At 36.4% G+C, this 19691-nt stretch overlaps 1 protein-coding gene across 12 annotated transcripts; it reads right to left on the reverse strand.

Annotated features, from left to right (window-relative positions):
* Positions 1-11008: 11008 nt before the first annotated feature.
* On the reverse strand, positions 11009-18831 carry LOC113274811 (integrator complex subunit 3-like). 12 transcript variants are annotated; one of them, XR_003323246.1, is made up of 10 exons: positions 18601-18827; positions 18396-18470; positions 18215-18269; positions 17202-17432; positions 16683-16863; positions 16482-16576; positions 14826-15079; positions 13181-13275; positions 12855-13008; positions 11009-11751 (listed from the first exon to the last, which is right to left on the reverse strand). XR_003323246.1 is itself a non-coding variant. In XM_026524204.1 (10 exons), exons 3-4 carry the CDS (start codon positions 18115-18117, stop codon positions 16711-16713), a joined length of 1035 nt encoding a protein of 344 aa, XP_026379989.1. In that variant the 5' UTR covers positions 18118-18269; positions 18396-18470; positions 18601-18831; the 3' UTR covers positions 11009-11751; positions 12855-13008; positions 13181-13275; positions 14826-15079; positions 15316-15776; positions 16482-16576; positions 16683-16710. The 12 variants fall into 12 exon arrangements, 10 of the variants coding, with proteins under 10 accessions (XP_026379989.1, XP_026379988.1, XP_026379987.1 ...); XR_003323247.1 differs by having other exon boundaries at positions 18211-18269; XM_026524204.1 differs by adding an exon at positions 15316-15776 and having other exon boundaries at positions 16683-16829; positions 17202-18269; positions 18601-18831.
* Between the last annotated feature and the right edge of the window lie 860 nt (positions 18832-19691).

A 19691-nucleotide genomic window follows, 5' to 3' on the forward strand; every position in this document is an offset into this window, starting at 1 on the left:
ATGAGATCTTAACTCTCAACTTTCGGAGCCTTACTCATAGGGACGGTGCTGGGGTGATTGAGGGGTGCTCGGCCAATCCCGAATCTCTGAAAATTATTCAAAAGGTATTTTTTTCATGTGTACTCTATAAAAAAATATATGAAGTTTTTTGTTTGCCCATAATGTTATTTTTGCCCACCTAGACTTTGTATCTCGTTTATGTAGATCACACGCTTCCTCCTTTCATCTTCTTTCTCTCTCCTCTCCTTTCCTCTTCTCTCTAAGAAAATCTGAGCAATTTTTTTTTTTTTTTAAGTTTTAATAGAATAAAAGTAGATTTTTTTTTTGATGTCATTTGACATATTTCTTCGCTATTTGGAGCGATTTTTCTTCGCCATTTGAGGTGAATTTCTCTTCTCTTTGAGGGCGATTTATTCAAACCTTAATCGCTGGTTCGTGACTTGCTATTCTCGATTCAAGAACATCGACAATCTAACACGGTTCGTTTGGATTTACAAGATTTTGGGCAAATAACTCCTTTCTTATAAGAGTATCTCTTATTGAAGAATAAGAAGAAAATCAAATTAAATGATCGGAATCGATTCCGGATTATACCATCATCCTTCCCTACTACATTAACATTTACAAAAATTGGGTACCTTTACGGTATATGGCTCTTTTCAAACCAAATCGCTTGATTCTTCATGATTTTTCTTCCTCTGCTTGTTTCCTATGAGTATGAGGTAATCTTTCTGTGTGTTTGGTTAATGTTTGGAGAGGATTGGTTTCATCTAGGGTTTTCAAATCAGCCATGGATGAAGTCGATTCAAGCTTGGGGTTAGCTGCTTTTCCTCCTTTGAATGCTTCTATTGGTGTTAATGGTAGTAAAAAGGAAACCCCTAAACCAGTTTCAAATGGGGTTGCCATGAATTTGAATTCTGATGCTGCAACAGGTACTGGGGTTTCTCATGGGGTCTCTTCTAAAAACCTTAGGGGTGACAAATGGAGATCATTTTTCTGGGAAGACAAAGGTCTCAATGAGGATTATTCAAAATTGCCGATCCTCAAGCCCCAAACAACCAATGGTAAGAAGATTTTTATATCCTCTGCTGATATTGAAGATGAACTTAAGGTTTGTCAAAAATTTCTTGTTGGGTATTTTCTTGGTCGTAGATTAGATTTCATTGTAGTTAAAACGCGATGGAAAAGGCATTGAATCTTAAAGGGAATTTTCATATGACCCTACATGAAGAATCAGTGTTTATTTTAGAGTTTGATTTGGAGGAAGATATGATTTCTGACGTGGAATTGGGGTATCTATTTGTGTCAAGTAAATTATTTTTAATTCTCCCATGGAAACTCTTTATTAAACAATATATTCAAGAAACGATAACATTACCATTTTGGTTGAAGATGAGGAATATTCCAATTCATTTATGGCATGCTAAGGGAATTAGTATGATTGTTAGTATGTTCGGTACTCCCTTTCTTACCGATAAACATATTCTAGTTAGAACAAGAATGAGCTATGCTAGGGTATGTGTGGAAATTGAAGCAAATAGTGATTTTTAGGACTCCATTCCAGTCTCCTTTGAAGGTAAAGAGTTTAACTTCTTAGTAGATTATCCTTGGAAGCCTACGAGATGCCTATCTTGCTCATCTTTTGGGCATTCAATTGCTAAATGTAACAGGGACCCTGCAAACAAGGTTCTTAAGAAAGCATGGATGCCGAAAGTGGATAGTGGTGATAAGGAAGATATTGGGCATATCGTAGAGACTCAAGGTCTGGAAAAGGAAGGTGTAATTGTTAATGGGTATAAGGAAACAAGTGAAAGGAAGGAAACAGAAATGGCTAGAATATAGCATGCGCATGATAAAGGAAGCTCTAAGATGGCTAAAGACGTTGAGGTTACTAGTGGTCATGTTCAGAATTTGAAAAAGAAAAAAAAGGAGATCTATAGGAAAAACCAATAAACTCTCTCGGTTGAGGAGATTAAGAAGGTGTTAAGATGGATTTAAGTCCTCAACCGATTATGGAAGGTACAAGCTCCTAATCTTCTGATCCTTCTGTTCCCCCTGGCTTTGAAAACCACAATAGATTCCATGCTTTCGAAGAAGACGAGGAGGTTGTCACTTCTCAATTAGGTTTCGAAGATACGAGAATAATCTTTTCAAAGCCGAGTTCTTCTGAGCCAATTTTAGTAAAAATCAAGAAATTAGAGTCAAAAGCAAAAGTGATAGGTATGTTTCCATCTGGTACTTTAAGTACAAAAATGAAAACTTCCAAAAACCTAAAGCTTCTAATAAGATATCAACAATTAAACTTGTGGAATTTGGTTCCCAATGGGGTTTAGACTTTCCCCCTGTGGAGGTACATCGTCAAGACATGTTTACAATCTTACGAAAAATCATGATGATTTACATATAGGGGAGGTTGACGAGTATTCTACTTGATAATAGGTTATGTTTTATTTCGTTTGCAAGTTGCTTTTTGAAATTCAACTACGTCAAGATGTGTTTTCAACGGATAATCTTCCTTGTGTACTTAGAATTCGAATATGTCTATCTTTAGTTCTAGCCTTGTGCTATTTGTTTCCCTTTGGGGTTTATACGCATCTTTAATTGTATCCGCCTGCACACGGCTTGTGTGCCCTTTAATGTATTCTATTTGATCGATCAAAAAAAATAATTTCGTCGACTAAGAATTACATTCACATATGCATGTATTACCATTCACAGTTAAACACCAAGCCAGATCAAATTTTGTATTTTTCATGACTCTTGTCTGTATATATATACAATTTTTGGAACTTTATATGTTTAGATCTTTTTGTAATAAATTGCTAAAATTATGAGAAGAATATAATTTGGCATTAAAATGTTGGAGGAAATTGATCAAACACAAAAATCAGTATTATCCACTTTTAAATTATAGCCAGTCAACATAGGAGGTTTCATATGATTTTTTGTTTGGTTAGAAAAGTGTAGAAACTTAACATGAGGAAACCAGGAGGAGATTTCAAAGGACAACAACCAAATCCCATGAACATCCATGGCTCGGACTCGGAATGTAAACAGTAGAATTGATTACTAATTACCATCAATGGAATTATATTTCCTAGATAAATTGGAGCCTATGCTATTTAATTGGGCCTACTACAAGATACAAAAAAGGTCATTAGAAATAACTTTCACACTATCCCTCTCCAACAATTACTTAAGTACCTAATTTATCCCTGTTTAATTAGCACTAGTTAATCGTATTAGGTGTTAATTATGTTTTAGATGTGAGATTAACTAATTTTAAAGAGTTCTTCAAAACATCAAACAACTTAAATTTTTTGATTTTCTTTTTGTAAACAGTACCAGAATCGGTTTACGTTCATGCACTTGTAAACCGATTCTGGGTTCGTCTTCCAAAATTAACAGAGGACTTCAACAATCGGTTGATGTTGGCATATGTATAATTCAATTATCCGAATCGGGGTTTTATGTGACATATATAAACCGATTGTTATCTTTGATAAGATTTTTTTTTCATTCATTTCATTATTGCAGGATGCATTTCGCACATGCATCAAGCCTTTAAACCCCTAGGCGACTCTAGTGGACGAGTTATAGTTTCGTGAGGGTTTACATAGAGACTCTACCCACAAAAACTACACAAAAACTTCTAAAACCATCAATCTTCGTAGGAGGAATCCAAGTCTGATCCACCCTCCATGAAGTCTGGGGCATACTCCGGGATTTTGGATACCATGAAGTGATAGCTTGCATCAAATGAGAATGGTTCCCCCTTTTCCTCCAAGTAGCGCGCTTTCACGGCTTCGTGCTACAAAATCACGACGCAAACTTACTTTGTTACTGGTGTTTAGTAGGAAAATTGAACAACTTGGAGTACGTAAAATAAACCATAAAAATACTTAGAAATTGTTCAATGGAGTAGCTAAACTGGCTAGCATTCAAAATCTGTTTTTGGATAGATAAAAAAGCAAGTATCGCATTTTCGATGACTATGTGCCTATCATGGACTTGTTGAACACTTCTTCCATTAGGATTCCCAAACTCTTGCCTATATTTGTTGTATACCCTTGCCCAAAAGGTTACGGCATCCACCCTCGCAGAGGCCTGATTTCTAACTCGAGTTTCCGCGTACCATGCTTTGGTGATGGATAGAAGTTCATTTGAATCAAATGATGCCATTTTGGAGGTATGAAATGAGCAGTTGTGGAATATGTGGAATGATGGGGAATATAATGAGAAATTTTGGGGCAAATGGGGTCCAAGGATGAGGTCTCTATATATAGAGTAAGTCCCTAAAGACTATTTTTTCTTTAAAAAAAGTGAAATGATTTGAAATAATCGGTCTTCTCGAAGGTCTGTAAAATCTGATTATGTTTTTATGCCAGCATAAATCGGTCTTTCTTGTGGTCAGTATAAACCGATTAAAGACATGTAAAAAATTGAATTTTTACCGACACTAATAGGTTTATATAGATGCATATGTGAGACGATTGTAGCTTGAAAAACATATAGGAATAATAGCATTTTTAAGGCATAAAGAATCGGATTATACATAACCCACACATAAACTGATTCATTTATGGAACCTAGACAATCGGTTTATGTTTACATATCGAGTAGCTCGATTGTTGGCATGTCAGGCTAGAATCATTTAGCAACACATTATTATAATTAAAACTTTAGGTGCATTAAGTTCAACACCATGATCATCTAAAATACAAACCTTAACCATCCCAAAAGAGTGTTAAAAACTTAAAACAACCACAAATCATATAAACTTAAACTTTTAATATCTAAAACTTAAACTTAAATAGCAGGAGCATCAGCAGCAACACCACCACCGGGAGCATTTGCAGCATCAGCACCACCATCAGCAGGAGCACAAGCACCAGCATCACCAGCAACAGCAGCATCACCACCATCAATAGCAGCAGCTTCTGCTTCAACCATGGATTGAAATTGAGCCATTTATTCCCACATACCTTCCATAAATCCATGGCGACCCCTCTGAGCTAAAATGATGTTTCTCCTTTTCCTAGTGAACCTCATGACCTCATAAAGCTCTTCTAGTGCAAGCTTGTCTCTCAATGTGAGGGCTTGTTCAAGACGGGTCTCACGCCCATAATTAAGCATACTTATGGAGGCTTCTTTCTGGCACTTGTTGTGTTTCCCTAAGAATATACTCCAAGGTGAGCTCTGAGTGTAAAATGCTAGGTTTCCGAAGTCCATATCTACATAAAAAAAAATCAAGTTAAAAATCGGTACATAACTGAACATATGTAATCCGATTCTCAACAACAAAACATACAAGAGTGTCAAACATTATTAATAGTTTTATGTGATACATATATAAACACCGATTGTGGAATGGAATCTTAAGACACAATCTTAATCGGTAAATTAACAAGCACATAAAACCCGATTATGGGATCGAATAGTTAAAAAAAGAAAATTGTACCCAAAATCGGATTATTCCAAAGCACTTATAAACCGATTCTGGTGATGCATTTTCATATTTCGTTTCTAAACCTATAATCGGTTAATGTTAATCATCATATAAACCGATTACTCTGCATTCTCTTCATGGTCGAAGAACAAAACCCAGAATCAGTTTATTCGATATGTCAACATATACCAATTCTGGGTGTAATCAGAGATTTTGATGGACGAAAATCGAAGATTTAAACATGTAAATCAATGAAGAAATGTGAATCATAGAATGGGTTGATGGAGATTTACCTTTTTCTTGGTTGGATCAAAGATCGATGGAGAAGAGGATGATTTTTTTTTATTAGGGTTTTGAGAATTTGGAAAGATTATGATGAAAATAGAAAGTTTTTCTGATTTAGGTTTTTATGTTTTTAGATTTTGCTGAAAATGGTAAGGATTAGTATTTATATGAGATTGTTTAGGAACTAATGTGGGGGTAAATTAGTATTTTTGAGAAGTTTGGTAGTCCATAGAAATTTGGTAGAGTGGGAAGGGAAATTTGATAGACCCCAATTAAGTGACATAGTTCCCAATTTTTCAGGTTATTTTCACATTTCTGTTAAGAGATGAAAAAAAAGAAATCATTCATATCAGATTTCTTAATGGTATTTCGATATGTAACGATGCTAGAATTGACTTTTGTTTTTTTATACGTTTTCAAAATTAAAAGGAAACTAGCTGAGCATCCTTTTCATTTTCTTTTTGATTTTATGGAAACTTAAACTAGATTTATGTCTTCCATTGGGATCTGAACATTAAATATTTATGATTCAACCAAAGCTCATAAAACACTACGAGACTGCTAATGGGGTTACCATTTTGCTTGGGGGTGTGTCAACTCAAAGGCAATTGATTTTTTGTCCTATATGTATATCGGCACACCCTCAAGCGAAATGGTACCCCCATTAGCAGCCTTGAAACACTATCCTTGACTGTATTTATGTCGTATTTGGTATATGATTTATAAAGTATTGCAATACGTCGAAAAATAATGTTTCTATTCTTATCAAAAAGTATGACAACTTTTAGCTAGTCACTCAAACTCCATTATCCCACCTATAACTTATCTTTACTTGGTATATGTTGTGTGATATAAATCTAATCAGCACCTCTGAAATTGATAGTTTAAATTCGTTGATGTCCATGAACTTGTTCAATAATACAAAATCTACATTGTAATTTGTAATCTGCGTGTGTGTCCCAAAATATGACAAAGATCCCAAACTTGTTCAGCACCATCAACTAGAAGATATTAACTGCGTTTGACAATGTCAAATTAGGTACTTTTCAATTAACCCAATCCTCTAAATTAGGTTTTAACAACATGTAATCATTGAAAATTGGAAATTTTAAAATCAAACTTTTATGGATTTATTAGAATCGGTTATGTTCATCTTCGCATAGACCGATTCTTACATAAAACAGCCGATGTCCATCACCGTAAGGACCGATTGTTCATGTCAACATCGACCGTTTATTGTTTGGAAGAAATAACTGTGTTTTTCTGTTGCTTATTTTTGATTCAATCGGTTTATGTGGATTTCCACAAAAACCGATTATGTATCCCGTGATTTATTAACTTTCAAGCTTATAGTTATCTTGTGTAGACATCCCCATAAATCGATCCTGAGTGGGAAATTGCCTAATTTCTGGATGACTTTTTCTCCTTCCTCAACTTTTCCCATTTCAGTCTTCCACGAACGTTCGGATAAACTTTATTCAATATTTTGGAAGAAAGTCATAGAAATCTATTATGAACCCACCGACAAGCCCAAAACCGGAAATGGAGAGACTTAGCATTTAGATCTGACTACATTAAAAGATATATGGGAGAGTTCCTTAAGATAAAAAATGCTCGCCGACAACCATCCCTAAGCTTCCCTAAGTGTGAAAGTGAGTAATTTAACATGTGTCCCTTTCTCATCTTTTGATGCTTGCATACTAAAATGTAACTTCTTTAATCTTAGGTGGAACGATTTTGAATCCTACGACGAATATGAAACGGTAAACGAATGTTCATGAAAGCAAGGGAATAAGCATGCGGAACAAATGTGCTCGGAGGTTCATTAACGATGTGTTAATGTGCAATATTCAAGAATACACATACTAAATTATCCCTTGTAATACACTAATCTCCTAAACCATGCAATGTGCCGATTTCCCAAAACTATGAATGATTATTTTTTCTTTATAAAAGTATAACATAATCGGTTTATATTTACATCCATAACTACTCATTCTAGCAAACAATCAATTTTTAAGTAATATCCACAAATTTTTGGTGTTCTTCGTGGATGAAGAACATGAATCCAGAATCGGCCTACGGGGGCATGAACATCAACTTAAACCTAAATATTTTAGGAAAACCTCGGTATTTGGGGCTAAAATTCCTCCTACGAGTTCTTGGATTTGGAAATGTACCAGTAAAGGAATTAAGCTAGTATAACAAAATAACATTTAGGAGGTTGGGTATAATATAAATGTATGGGAGGACAACTGGATCCTAATCTAGAAGGCAACTTAAGTCAGTTCAGAACTGTTACCAATTCTCATTTAACACTTGTGATGGATCTTATTGACCCAATCACCAAAAAGTGGAATCATTCTTTAGTTTACGATTTATTTCCTAGCACAGTAGCAAGACAAATTTTTGACATTAGAATAACTCTAGGTAGAAATATGGAAACAAAACCTGCTACTCTTAGATGGCTTCTTACTACATCTGGAAAATTTATTGTCAAGTCTATGTATAACAAGTTAAATGAAAGAACTATCAATAACTATAACTTGGGATAGCAAGATTCCTTCTGGAAAGGATTATGGGCTTTAGATTTGTCCCAAAGGATTAAGATTTTTACTTGGAAGTGTCTTCAGAATGATTTTTCTACAAACCTTAAGCTATCTAGATTTATGAAGGATATAACACCTAATTGTACATTTGGATATATGGAACATGAATCCATAGAACATATTTTTCTTCATTGTCCTTTTGCTAAATCTGTTTGGGCTACTGAACCTTTTCCAGTAGAATTAAATTTTAAAAGGTCTACTACTTTTCTAGAAGTTTGCAAAGATTGGATTGGAGAAGTTAACCCAGTTATCCCCCTAGAAATCATTTTGACAAAAATTTGGTTTATATGGAAGGAAAAATGCAATAGAACCTTTGAAAAACAACAACAATACAATACTCAACTTGCTCTAGAAATACAAAGACACTTGACCTTCTGACATAGAGATAAATACCAAGTTTCAAAGACTCTACTAATCTATCTGGTAAACCTAAGGCTATATGGAAGGCTCCTAGAACTTCTCAAAACAAAATCAATATGGATGCAGCTTGGGATTCAATAAATGCACCAACAGGCTTTTCCTTAATTTTCAGAAATGATGCAGGGAAATTTGAATAAGGCAGAGCAGGACCAATCTCAGCTTCAACGCCAGAAGAAGCAGAAGCTTAGGGCTTCTACAAGCAGCTCAACGGACAACAGAAGAAGGTCTCTCAAATTTCATTGTGAAGGGAGACTGTAAGAATCTTTTTGACTACTTGAATAGTATACCATCTCAGATTACCATGCAGAACCAAGCTACTATGGAAGAAATAAAAAGATATTTTAATCTCTGTCAAAAATTAATGGGTATTTTTTATGTTCCAAGATCAGCAAATAATGTGTCTGGCATGTTAGGCAAAGAGGCTAAAGCTTTGCAAACTGTTATTAACTGGAAGTATGAACCTCCAACTTGTATTTTGTATGCTTTAGAAGTAGATAAATCTAATGTTTGGGTGGATCCTGATAGCCCAACACTCGATGGCTCTATTATCTCTGATGTAAGGGTTACTAACTCCCTAAGTTAGTCTTTTGAATACATTTTAACTTACAAAGAAAAAAAAAGGGAAAAAAAGAAGTTTTTACAAAAAAAAATCAAATTTTCTTCCTAATGATTTGGTGATCAATTAACGTTAATTAATTTATGAATCAACAAAATTAAATATTAAGATCGAATTAACACTAATTAATCAAGGATAAATTAGTGATAAAAAAATAGTTTGTTAAGAGTTATTTGAGTTTACTTCGTAACGTTTTATTTTTGTCTTCTAGTGTAGGCCTGAAACTAGCCAATTTATCGTGAGGAAAGTTGCCAACAATTTGCTTCAAAAAAGGTAAGAAATACGCAAATACAAAACCATTTTGGTGCGACTTTTTTCGCACTGTATTTTTCCAAATGGACTCATTATTTTGGTGTAGCTTCAAAAGAAAACAAAAAAAATAATATAAATAATGTAATGGGAGAAGTAGGTTTCCGTGCTTACATGTTTATCACAATTCAAAAATTATAAATGCAAAATTACACGTGTACAACTATAAAAACATGTTCATAAAAGAAGTCGTTATACTCATTTTACTCTAATATTTCCTCCTGTAACCGTTTCTCTAAAAGCAAATCATTTTTGTCAAATTGAATTGCCAGTAATACGTGGTGGGATGGTGGAGAAAATTGAATTTATTTTTTAATGAGTATTAACAAAATAAAGTTCCCAAATATATAGTCGATAACATCCAAAATTTGGTAGTGTGTTTTACCGCTAATTGCGAGTAAATAGTCAGGGGGAAGCCAATGGTTGACTAATCCTGATTCTAACCCCCTAAATTTCTAATAACCATATAAAAACCCTTCATTTTATCATATTTTTCATATTTAGTCCACCATATATATAGTACTTAGCCCACTAGAAGTCTCAAGATTTTTACAAATTATTTTAGCCCCCAAGAAAAAAAATTCTGACTCCGCCACTAAAAATAGTGGTCATTTGAACGTGAAGTTCTAAATGTATTTCTCGTATTTCATGAAAGTGAGGAAAGATTAGGTCTCCTTTGATGTGTGAATTGTAACAGAGGAAAATAAATGCTGTGGTCGACTCACTGACTTGGCATAATGGGTAATAGGTCTTCGTTATGGAATGCATGCCGAATGAATTTAATTTGAGTTTGTTTTGTAATTCTTAGAAAGAAAAAAAAAACAATTGAAGTCCCTGATAAGCTGTAGTCCTACCTACTTTTGTTTCAGGAAAAGTGATACCTTTAGTTTTTTCCGGTTTGATCTATTTAAGGTAAAAATTCAAAAAAAAAATGAACATATTCATTTTCCTTAAAGGGAGAGTATTAAATTTTGCCAACCAAAGGTTAATTGACCCGCCCTGAACCATGATCGGGTAGGTCTAACCCAACCTGATGTGACTAGACGGGTGAAGTCGGTTATAAAAAACACACGGTAGGGTGCCCCTAATGCAAGAATGTGTTGCCGCTTGTAATTTAAGTGACTCGAACTCAGGCAAGCCAACCCTTGGAGTCATCATTGATGATTTGTTGGATGTTAAGAAGTGGGAGTATATAGAGTATAAAGATGCCGACTGCCGACCAATGACAAAAACAACTCATAGGACATTGAAAGTTAAGTAACCGGAGAACCCCCAGAACATACACAAATGTGAAACAAATACAAAGATGAAAGCCAGAGAGAAAAAAACAGATTTCGCGGTTCTTTTAATCATCAAGAAAAGGAATATCTCCCACATATTCTGTTCTCCGCATTGCTTACATAAACATTATTAATACCCAACTAAGTACAATAGTTGCTAGTTAACCAACTGAATTTTGCATTGCATGTTAAAATAATGGCACCTACACCGGAGCAACCCATGCATACACAACAGGAAGACGATGATGATAACACGGATGAAATGCATGAGATGAAGAGGATGAAATCCGCAATTAAGCCTTTGCCTTTCCATAAGCTTTTGAGTTATGCAGACCCGCTAGATTGGACTTTGATGGCATTAGGTACACTGGGCTCGGTTGTTCATGGCTCGGCTCAACCAATAGGATACCTGTTACTTGGGAAAGCTCTTAATGCATTTGGTGACAACATAGATGACACTGATGCTATGGTTACTGCACTATACAAGGTGATGGCTCAATGAATAAAATGCATCTCTCCTGCTCACCATAAATGTGGTTGAGAAAATAAACCCTGTTTAGAACTTGTCTGATGGTTGTTCTTTTCTCAATGTCTTATCTGTGTAGGTTATTCCTTTTGTTTGGTACATGGCTATAGCTACATTTCCTGCTGGAATCCTCGGTAAGTTTGAATGCTGAAGAACTTCTGCCTGTTTATGTTCAATAAGGTTGTCCATGGGAATTCTTCATGTCTATATTGGCTAGCTTTTGCTCAATCTTCAAGTCTGCACGATAGTTCAACGTTCTGCCAGTAAGCATGAAAATATAATTAGCAACTCAAAAAGAAAGAAGATTGATTGTCATAAATGTTAGATTGAATATTACAAAAAAAGGCTTAGTGATCGTTCAAAAGAATGATAAATGTTTCTACAGATTTGAACACTTAAATTATGAATATGCAGGAGTTGGCTATTCATGAATTGGCATTTATATTTGCAGAGATTGGATGTTGGATGTATGCCAGTGAACGGCAGTTAGCACGTCTAAGATTGGTTTATTTTAGGGCAGTCTTAAGTCAGGAGATTGCCTCTTTTGATACTGATTTAACTACTGGGAAAATCATTGCTGGAATGACCAACCACATGAGTATCATACAAGATGCAATTGGAGAGAAGGTAAACATCCATAATGCTTTTTTCTTTTTGAAGAAACATCCTGCTATTGCAGTTGCACATAAATCAAAACACAACTAGGCGAGCACTCTGCAGAATCTAGAAAACTGAAACTACTCTCTGAATAATTAAAATTTCAAGAATTTACTGGAAACATCGTATAAGTAATCGTACTATAATGATAACACACTGCCATATGAGCATGATAAGCAAGGTGTATAAGTTAATACATGCATACAAGTTCTTGGTTTGTCTACGTAATAACCTATTATGTTTTGTGTTTGATGTCAGCTGGGGCATTTTCTGTCATGTTTTGCTACTTTCTTTGTTGGCATCTTGATTGCTTTCATAAGCTGTTGGCAAGTTGCATTGCTCACCTTGTTGGTGGTTCCTACAATATTTATAATTGGCGCAACATACACCAAAAAGATGAATGCCATCTCAACGGTGAAGTTGATTTATCTATCAGAAGCTACATCAATGGTGGAACAGGTAATATCTTTGCAACTCAATCTTATATCCAATATATTGTTCAGGTGAAAAAATCAAAGTGATTTATGCCAGAGGATTTCATTTTTCTATCACAGACTATATCTCAAATCAAGACTGTATTTGCATTTGTCGGAGAAACTTCAGCTATCAAGACCTTTACAGCATGCATGGAAAACCAATTCAAACTGAGCAAGCGAGAGGCATTTGTAAAAGGAGTAGGAATGGGAATGCTTCAGGCAGTTACCTTTTGTTCTTGGGCTTTGATGGTATGGATTGGAGCCATTGTTGTTTCCAGCAAGAAAGCAAAAGGAGGTGATACGATAGCAGCAGTGATGAGCATCCTTTTTGGGGCAATGTATGTAAAGCTTCTCCAACTGTCTTCAGGCTTCTGACTGCATCTGCACTTCAAGAATCTAAAATATTAGCATCTATTTTGAATTTCAGATCTCTCACATATGCTGCGCCAGATATGCAAGTTTTCAATCAAGCAAAAGCGGCAGGAAGTGAAGTTCTTAAAGTGATAGATAAGAAACCAACTATAAGTTCAGAAGCTAAAGGAAAGACTCTTACGAAGATCAAAGGGGACATTGAGATATGTGACGTGTTCTTTTCATACCCGTCTCGCAATGACAAGCTGATTCTTCAAGGGTTTTCATTGAAAATCCCTGCAGGAAAGGTGGTGGCTTTAGTAGGAAGTAGTGGGTGTGGGAAGAGTACTATTATTTCACTTGTGCAGAGATTTTATGATCCACTTAAAGGTCTGAAGCTCTTTCTCTGCAGTCTGCACTTGTTTAGCATTTCTTCAAGCTGTATATGCTTAGGCTTATCAATTTAAATAAGAAAAGTAGAAATGCAGGTGAGATTTTCATCGATGATCACAACATTAAGAATCTCGCGCTAAAGAGCCTAAGGAGAAACATTGGAGTAGTTTCCCAAGAGCCATCGCTATTTGCTGGCACCATTAAGGACAATCTGAAGATGGGAAACATGATTGCAACCGACGACCAGATAGAGGAGGTATCAGAAATCGCAAATATACATGATTTTATATCAGAACTCCCAAAACAGTACTCAACAGAGGTAGGTTAATTATATCACTCCATTCTCATTGTCCTTACTAATGATTACAAAATACACAGTGATAACATAAAGGTTACAGGTAGGCGAAAGGGGAGTGCAATTATCAGGAGGACAGAAACAAAGAATTGCCATAGCAAGAGCAATTCTCAAGGATCCACCAATTCTTTTGCTTGACGAGGCTACAAGTGCGCTTGATTCTGAGTCAGAGAAGCTAGTTCAAGATGCACTGGAAAAAGCTATGCAGGGGAGGACAGTCATTTTGATTGCCCACAGAATGTCAACCATCATTAATGCAGATATTATTGCCGTGGTTGACAATGGACGGGTTGCAGAGACAGGAACCCACGATGAATTGCTAACTACCAGCAAATTCTACTATAACTTGTTTAACATGCAGAGTCTCTCCCCTACAGCATATGGCTCAAGGTGTTGTGTGCATCAAGAATGTTCACCATCTCACAATCAATTTATCTCAAAGAAAAATTATGTTTCAGTTTTACTGACACCAAAATATTCAACTACAGGAATATGGTTCCTGCTGAAGAACCCATGACTACTGGCAAAAAGATGTCAATAGAAGACTTCAATCAAGCTGGCAAATTTGAAGACACTAGAAATCATTCAACAGATCTGGTGAAACAACATGAGACACTAGAAATGCACAAACGGTCACTATTCTTTCGAATTTGGTTTGGTTTAAAACAGATCGATATTACAAAAACTGTGATAGGTTCTGTTGCAGCAGCTCTTTCAGGCATCTCAAAGCCTGTTTTCGGATTCTTCATCATAACAATCGGAGTAGCATATTATAAGCCAGATGCAAAAAGAAAAGTAGGGTTGTATTCAATGTTGTTTTGTTTACTAGGACTGCTTTCCTTGGTTACTCATATCTTGCAGCATTACTTCTACGGGGTGGTTGGTGAGACAGCCATGACAAACCTTAGAAAAGCACTATATTCAGGTATCTAGTTTTTTCTATTCTTATCTGTTCATCTGTCAGTCGAGGTCATTTGCAACTTTCTTTCTTGAAGGCATGCATTAGCTATCATATTTTGCCTACCCTTGCATGTGCAGGCATACTAAGGAATGAGATAGCTTGGTTTGAGAAACCTAAAACCAGTGCGGGTGCACTTACCTCACAGATCATCCATGATACATCCACAATCAAAACCATTATTTCTGATCGTATGTCTGTTATAGTCCAGTGCATCTCCTCCATACTAATAGCAACCACAGTCAGCATGTACGTTGACTGGAGAATGGGCCTTGTTGCTTGGGCTGTCATGCCTTGTCACTTCATCGGTGGCCTCGTTCAAGCCAAGTCAGCTAAAGGATTTGCAGGTGACTCTGCAGCTGCGCATCAAGAACTTGTAGCTCTTGCTTCCGAATCTACAACCAACATTAAAACAATCGCGTCATTTACCCATGAAGAACACATACTCGAGAAAGCAGAGCTCTCGCTTGAAAATCCATTGAGGATGAGCAGGAAACAAAGCATTACATATGGGTTGATTCAAGGGTTCTCTATCTGTCTATGGAACATTGCCCACGCCGTTGCATTATGGTACACAACAGTTTTGGTGGAGAGGAAACAATCAAGTTTCGAGAATGGAATAAGATCTTACCAGATATTCTCACTAACAGTACCTTCAATCACAGAGCTATGGATGTTAATCCCCAACGTCATTGCGACAATCAGAGTACTAAAGCCTGTGTTTCAGACCCTCGACAGGAAAACTGAAATTGAGCCAGATACACCAGCACAGACTTCGAATACCAAAAAGATCCGAGGAAGAATTGAGTTTGAAAAAGTTAGCTTCAGCTACCCATTGCGGCCTCAAGTAACTATACTCCAAAACTTCAGTTTGAAGGTTGAACAGGGATTGAAGATTGCTCTTGTTGGACCGAGTGGAGCAGGAAAATCCTCTGTGTTGGCTCTTTTGCTGAGATTCTATGACCCTCGTGAAGGAAGAGTTCTGATAGACGGAACAGATATACGAGATTTCAACTTGAGATGGTTGAGAAGCCAAATAGGTTTGGTGCAGCAAGAGCCACTACTTTTTAGTTCCTCGCTCAGAGAAAATATCTGCTATGGAAATGAGGGTGCATCTGAATCTGAGATTATTGAAGCATCAGTTGCTTCAAAAATTCATGAGTTCATTAGCACTTTGCCTCATGGATATGATACACTCGTAGGAGAAAGAGGATGCCAACTTTCTGGAGGACAGAAACAAAGAATAGCCATTGCTAGATCATTATTAAAGAAACCGTCAATTCTGCTCCTAGATGAAGCAACAAGTGCACTTGATGCAGAGACCGAACAGGTAGTAATGAGTGTTTTTGGATCGATGCAAGCAAATCAGCTCAGCGAAATACAATCTACCACGACCCAAATAACAGTTGCTCATAGGCTGTCTACAGTAAAGAACGCAGATATAATTGTGGTGATGGAAAAAGGTGAGATTGTAGAAATGGGTTCTCATGCAACCTTGATTGCGACAACGGAAGGCATTTATTCTAGATTAGTTCATCTTCAAAGCTTGAGAAGTTCACTGATACATAATCCTAAAAAATAGTTATCATAAAATGAGACGATGACAGAAACATGTATTGTTGACCAACATAAACAGCATGCTACGGGTAATCCAAACACCCAAAACATAGACATTTCCATAAACATGTATCGTAAACTAATTTATTTTGAACAGTAACTTCACAACACCACTCAATTCATGTTCCAAATTCAGATCATTTCTTCAAGTAAAGGTAATGAAAAGGTGAGCGAGATTACCAAATGACAGGTATGATCATATACATCGTTCAGACAGTCACATTTTCGTCGCCGCTCTTGGCTAATTCCGCTAGAAGCTTTATATCCGAGGTAGCCTAAAACAGAAATTAATGTACTAAAATAAGAACATAAATCAAATTTAACACTCATAGTGCTGAAGTGAGATAAAAGATCAAATTAGGAGGATTACACAGCACACACCTGTTTACATATTCTTGCGAGCAAACTATCACTTTGAATCAGAAACGACAAATTCAAGCCTCTGCTTGAGTAGGGGAGATATTAAACAACTAGAAGTTAAAGCGTCTACTGATTGAACCACTCCCTTCTTGAGAAGTACTCGGAAAGCTGTTGAGAGACCCCGAACTGTGAGATTCTTCCGCTGAACATCATAGTTATCCATGAGTAAAAAAATGAACTCGATAAGGGTCCAAGTCATATCGATGTATCTAGGTATGGATTTCATGATCAACAAGATCCCAGGCTCAATGTTCATAACATTATCAGTCATAGAATAACTGATAATGTTATTCTTTGAGTAACATTATCAGTCACAGAATAAGGCCAACTTTGTATTTGCTTCGACATAATTTTTTCTACAGCATTTGAGTAACCAGCCAATAACTGCCCATCGCGAAATCACATCAGATTGGATAATTTCATTAGGTGGGTGATGAGCACAACATATAAACCTAACAATGTCAGAGATAACATTCTCACCTTCATCCCTGCAAAAGAATTTCCTTGCAAACCATTCCTGGTAACGTTTCTGATGACGCCATCTCACATGGGTCAGTAAGAACCTCAACTGGGTTTCCATCTCTGGTGAAATCCTAACTAAAAAATATCTGCTTGATGTTCTTAAGCAATATAGTTGTGAGATATCTGAAAACTCTGGAGTTCTAAATTCAAGCGGATTGGATACCAAGTCCTTCCATATAGCGCAAAACTCTGAAACATAAACCAGATCTTGTAAAAGACGAACTAAATCCCTCCCAATTCGTGAACATATTTGAAAATGCATCCTCAACATTCTAACACAAAAATTAATCTCCAACTTTTTCAAGTTCTCTAACTTCCGGTTATTAGCTAACCTACAATGGTCAGCTAATAACCGAAGATATGTATATAAAGCGCTTGTAAGAATCAGAGGTTCTTCTAATAAAATTTCGAACTTGTCCAAGCAAAGCTTAAGCAATTCCATACATAACCACAAATTCCCATCACTGATATCACCCCCAACTATTTGTCTCAACAAACCAGCCAACAAATTATCAGTGCCAATGGCTGAAACTTCAACCAGCTTTGATGTAACCCAAATTAAATTCACTTTCACTGGTTCTAGAAGTTTAGAATAGGATTCATATACTAGCTTCAAAATCAAATAGAAAACATATGTGTACCCATCTGTGACAATGGCATTTAAGTGAGTAAAATGGATATTGGCAAAGTGGGGTTCTGATAAAATCCCATAAACAATAGCCCTATTGAGCTCCAAGTACTCTGATGGAGAAGGTATTTTTAATGAAAATGGGACTCTTAACTGTGTTTCAAGAAGTTGAAAAGCTTCTCTAAGGGATATTTCGATTTGGCTTTCAGCTTGGTGTGGAGAAATATGAAATAGTTTTGAGGCCATGGCGATACTTAGAACGGACTGTTTTGGAGTAAACTTAAGGTGTCTGATCTTCTAAATGACAAAAATGATTTATAACACAGCAAAAACACTCACCCACCTCTCCGATAACTTTGAAGTGTATGAACAGTACCATTTCAATAAACCATCTGTGACTGTATCCAAATAAACATGACGAATTAGAAATTTTACTTAGAAGAGAGTTGAAAAATACAACGAGTTATTTAGATTCATTTAACATTCAATTAGTCACAAATCACTATCTATTCAAATTTCCATACCTAACTCCCGGAATGTGAGCTTTGGACCTTTGGATGAAAAATATTTACATGAATCCCCATATTGACAGAATCTCTCTGGGGCATAACAACAAACACGGGAACAAAAGTTATTTAAGTTTGAAAATTTGATAATTCAAAGCAAAACTTGTAAAACAGAATGAATGAACACTGAAGTACTAAGCTGCGAGATTGATTCGGTGATTACCATCCGAATGAAGTGTTTGCGATATTCTTTTCCAAAGCTTTCTGCCTGTAGCTCCGATTAAGCAATGAGAGTGAGAGAAAACGGGGATTTGGAAGGTGAGAAAGAGAGGGATGTTTGAGGAGAAGTTAGGGTTTCGGTCTCTCAAGGTTAGAAATGTCGTTCTCCATGGATTTATAGTAGTCGTAGTGGTTATCCCCAGGACTCGGTAATTTTGGGTTTCAATTGAAAGCAACAAGGAAAGAAAACCCGGACTTATTTGCCAGAAATCTGTGGCTCGACTAAACACGACATTGTTCATCGGAGGTGAAACCCGAGTCCCGACCAAATCGGAACACTCAGTGATTTTTTTTTAAGTACGAGAGTTGGACTCGTAGCCAACTTGGAATCTTGGATAGCCTGCTTCAGACATAGTAAATATCCTAACTTCCTCTAGACTAGGCGCACATAACAAGGACATAGACCCGATTTGGGAGTTATGCAATAATAAAGTGCAGGAAACAGAATCCCATATTATCTGTGAGTGCCCGTTTGCCAGAGCAGTTTGGTTCGGATTATCCCTTAATCATATTCTCTCAAATTTCTCTCTCAGTTCAATTATTTTCTGGGTTAAATGGTGGATTTCAGAGACTAACCTGAGCCAATTCCAAGTAAAAATTTCTACCGTTCTTTGGTTCCTCTGGAAATATAGATGCTCGGTAGTTTTTGAGAAAATAAACCCAGACCCGATCAATCTAATAGGGAAAATCAATAATTTCCTTCATTCTTCCCCGGTAATTACCGTTCAAAGTAAAGTAAACGCTCAACAGAAAACGTCCACCAACTGCTCTTGGTCCAGCCTAAATTCGGATTGGATAATCTTTATTGATGCCTCTTTAAGGAAGAGGACTTGTCAATGGGATATGCTTTCATTCTATATTCAGTTGACGAGAAAGCCTTCATGCACCTATCGGCGGGCTCGGAGTGGGCGACATCAGCGTTCTATGCAGAAGCAAAATCTTTACAAAATGCGGTTATATGGTTAAAGGAAAACATATTATACAGCGTCTTCATAGTCACGGACTGTAAAGCTTTGGCGGACAACTTAAATAAGG

Source organism: Papaver somniferum, chromosome 4 (genome assembly GCF_003573695.1).
Source record: "Papaver somniferum cultivar HN1 chromosome 4, ASM357369v1, whole genome shotgun sequence".
Taxonomy (NCBI): domain Eukaryota; kingdom Viridiplantae; phylum Streptophyta; class Magnoliopsida; order Ranunculales; family Papaveraceae; genus Papaver; species Papaver somniferum.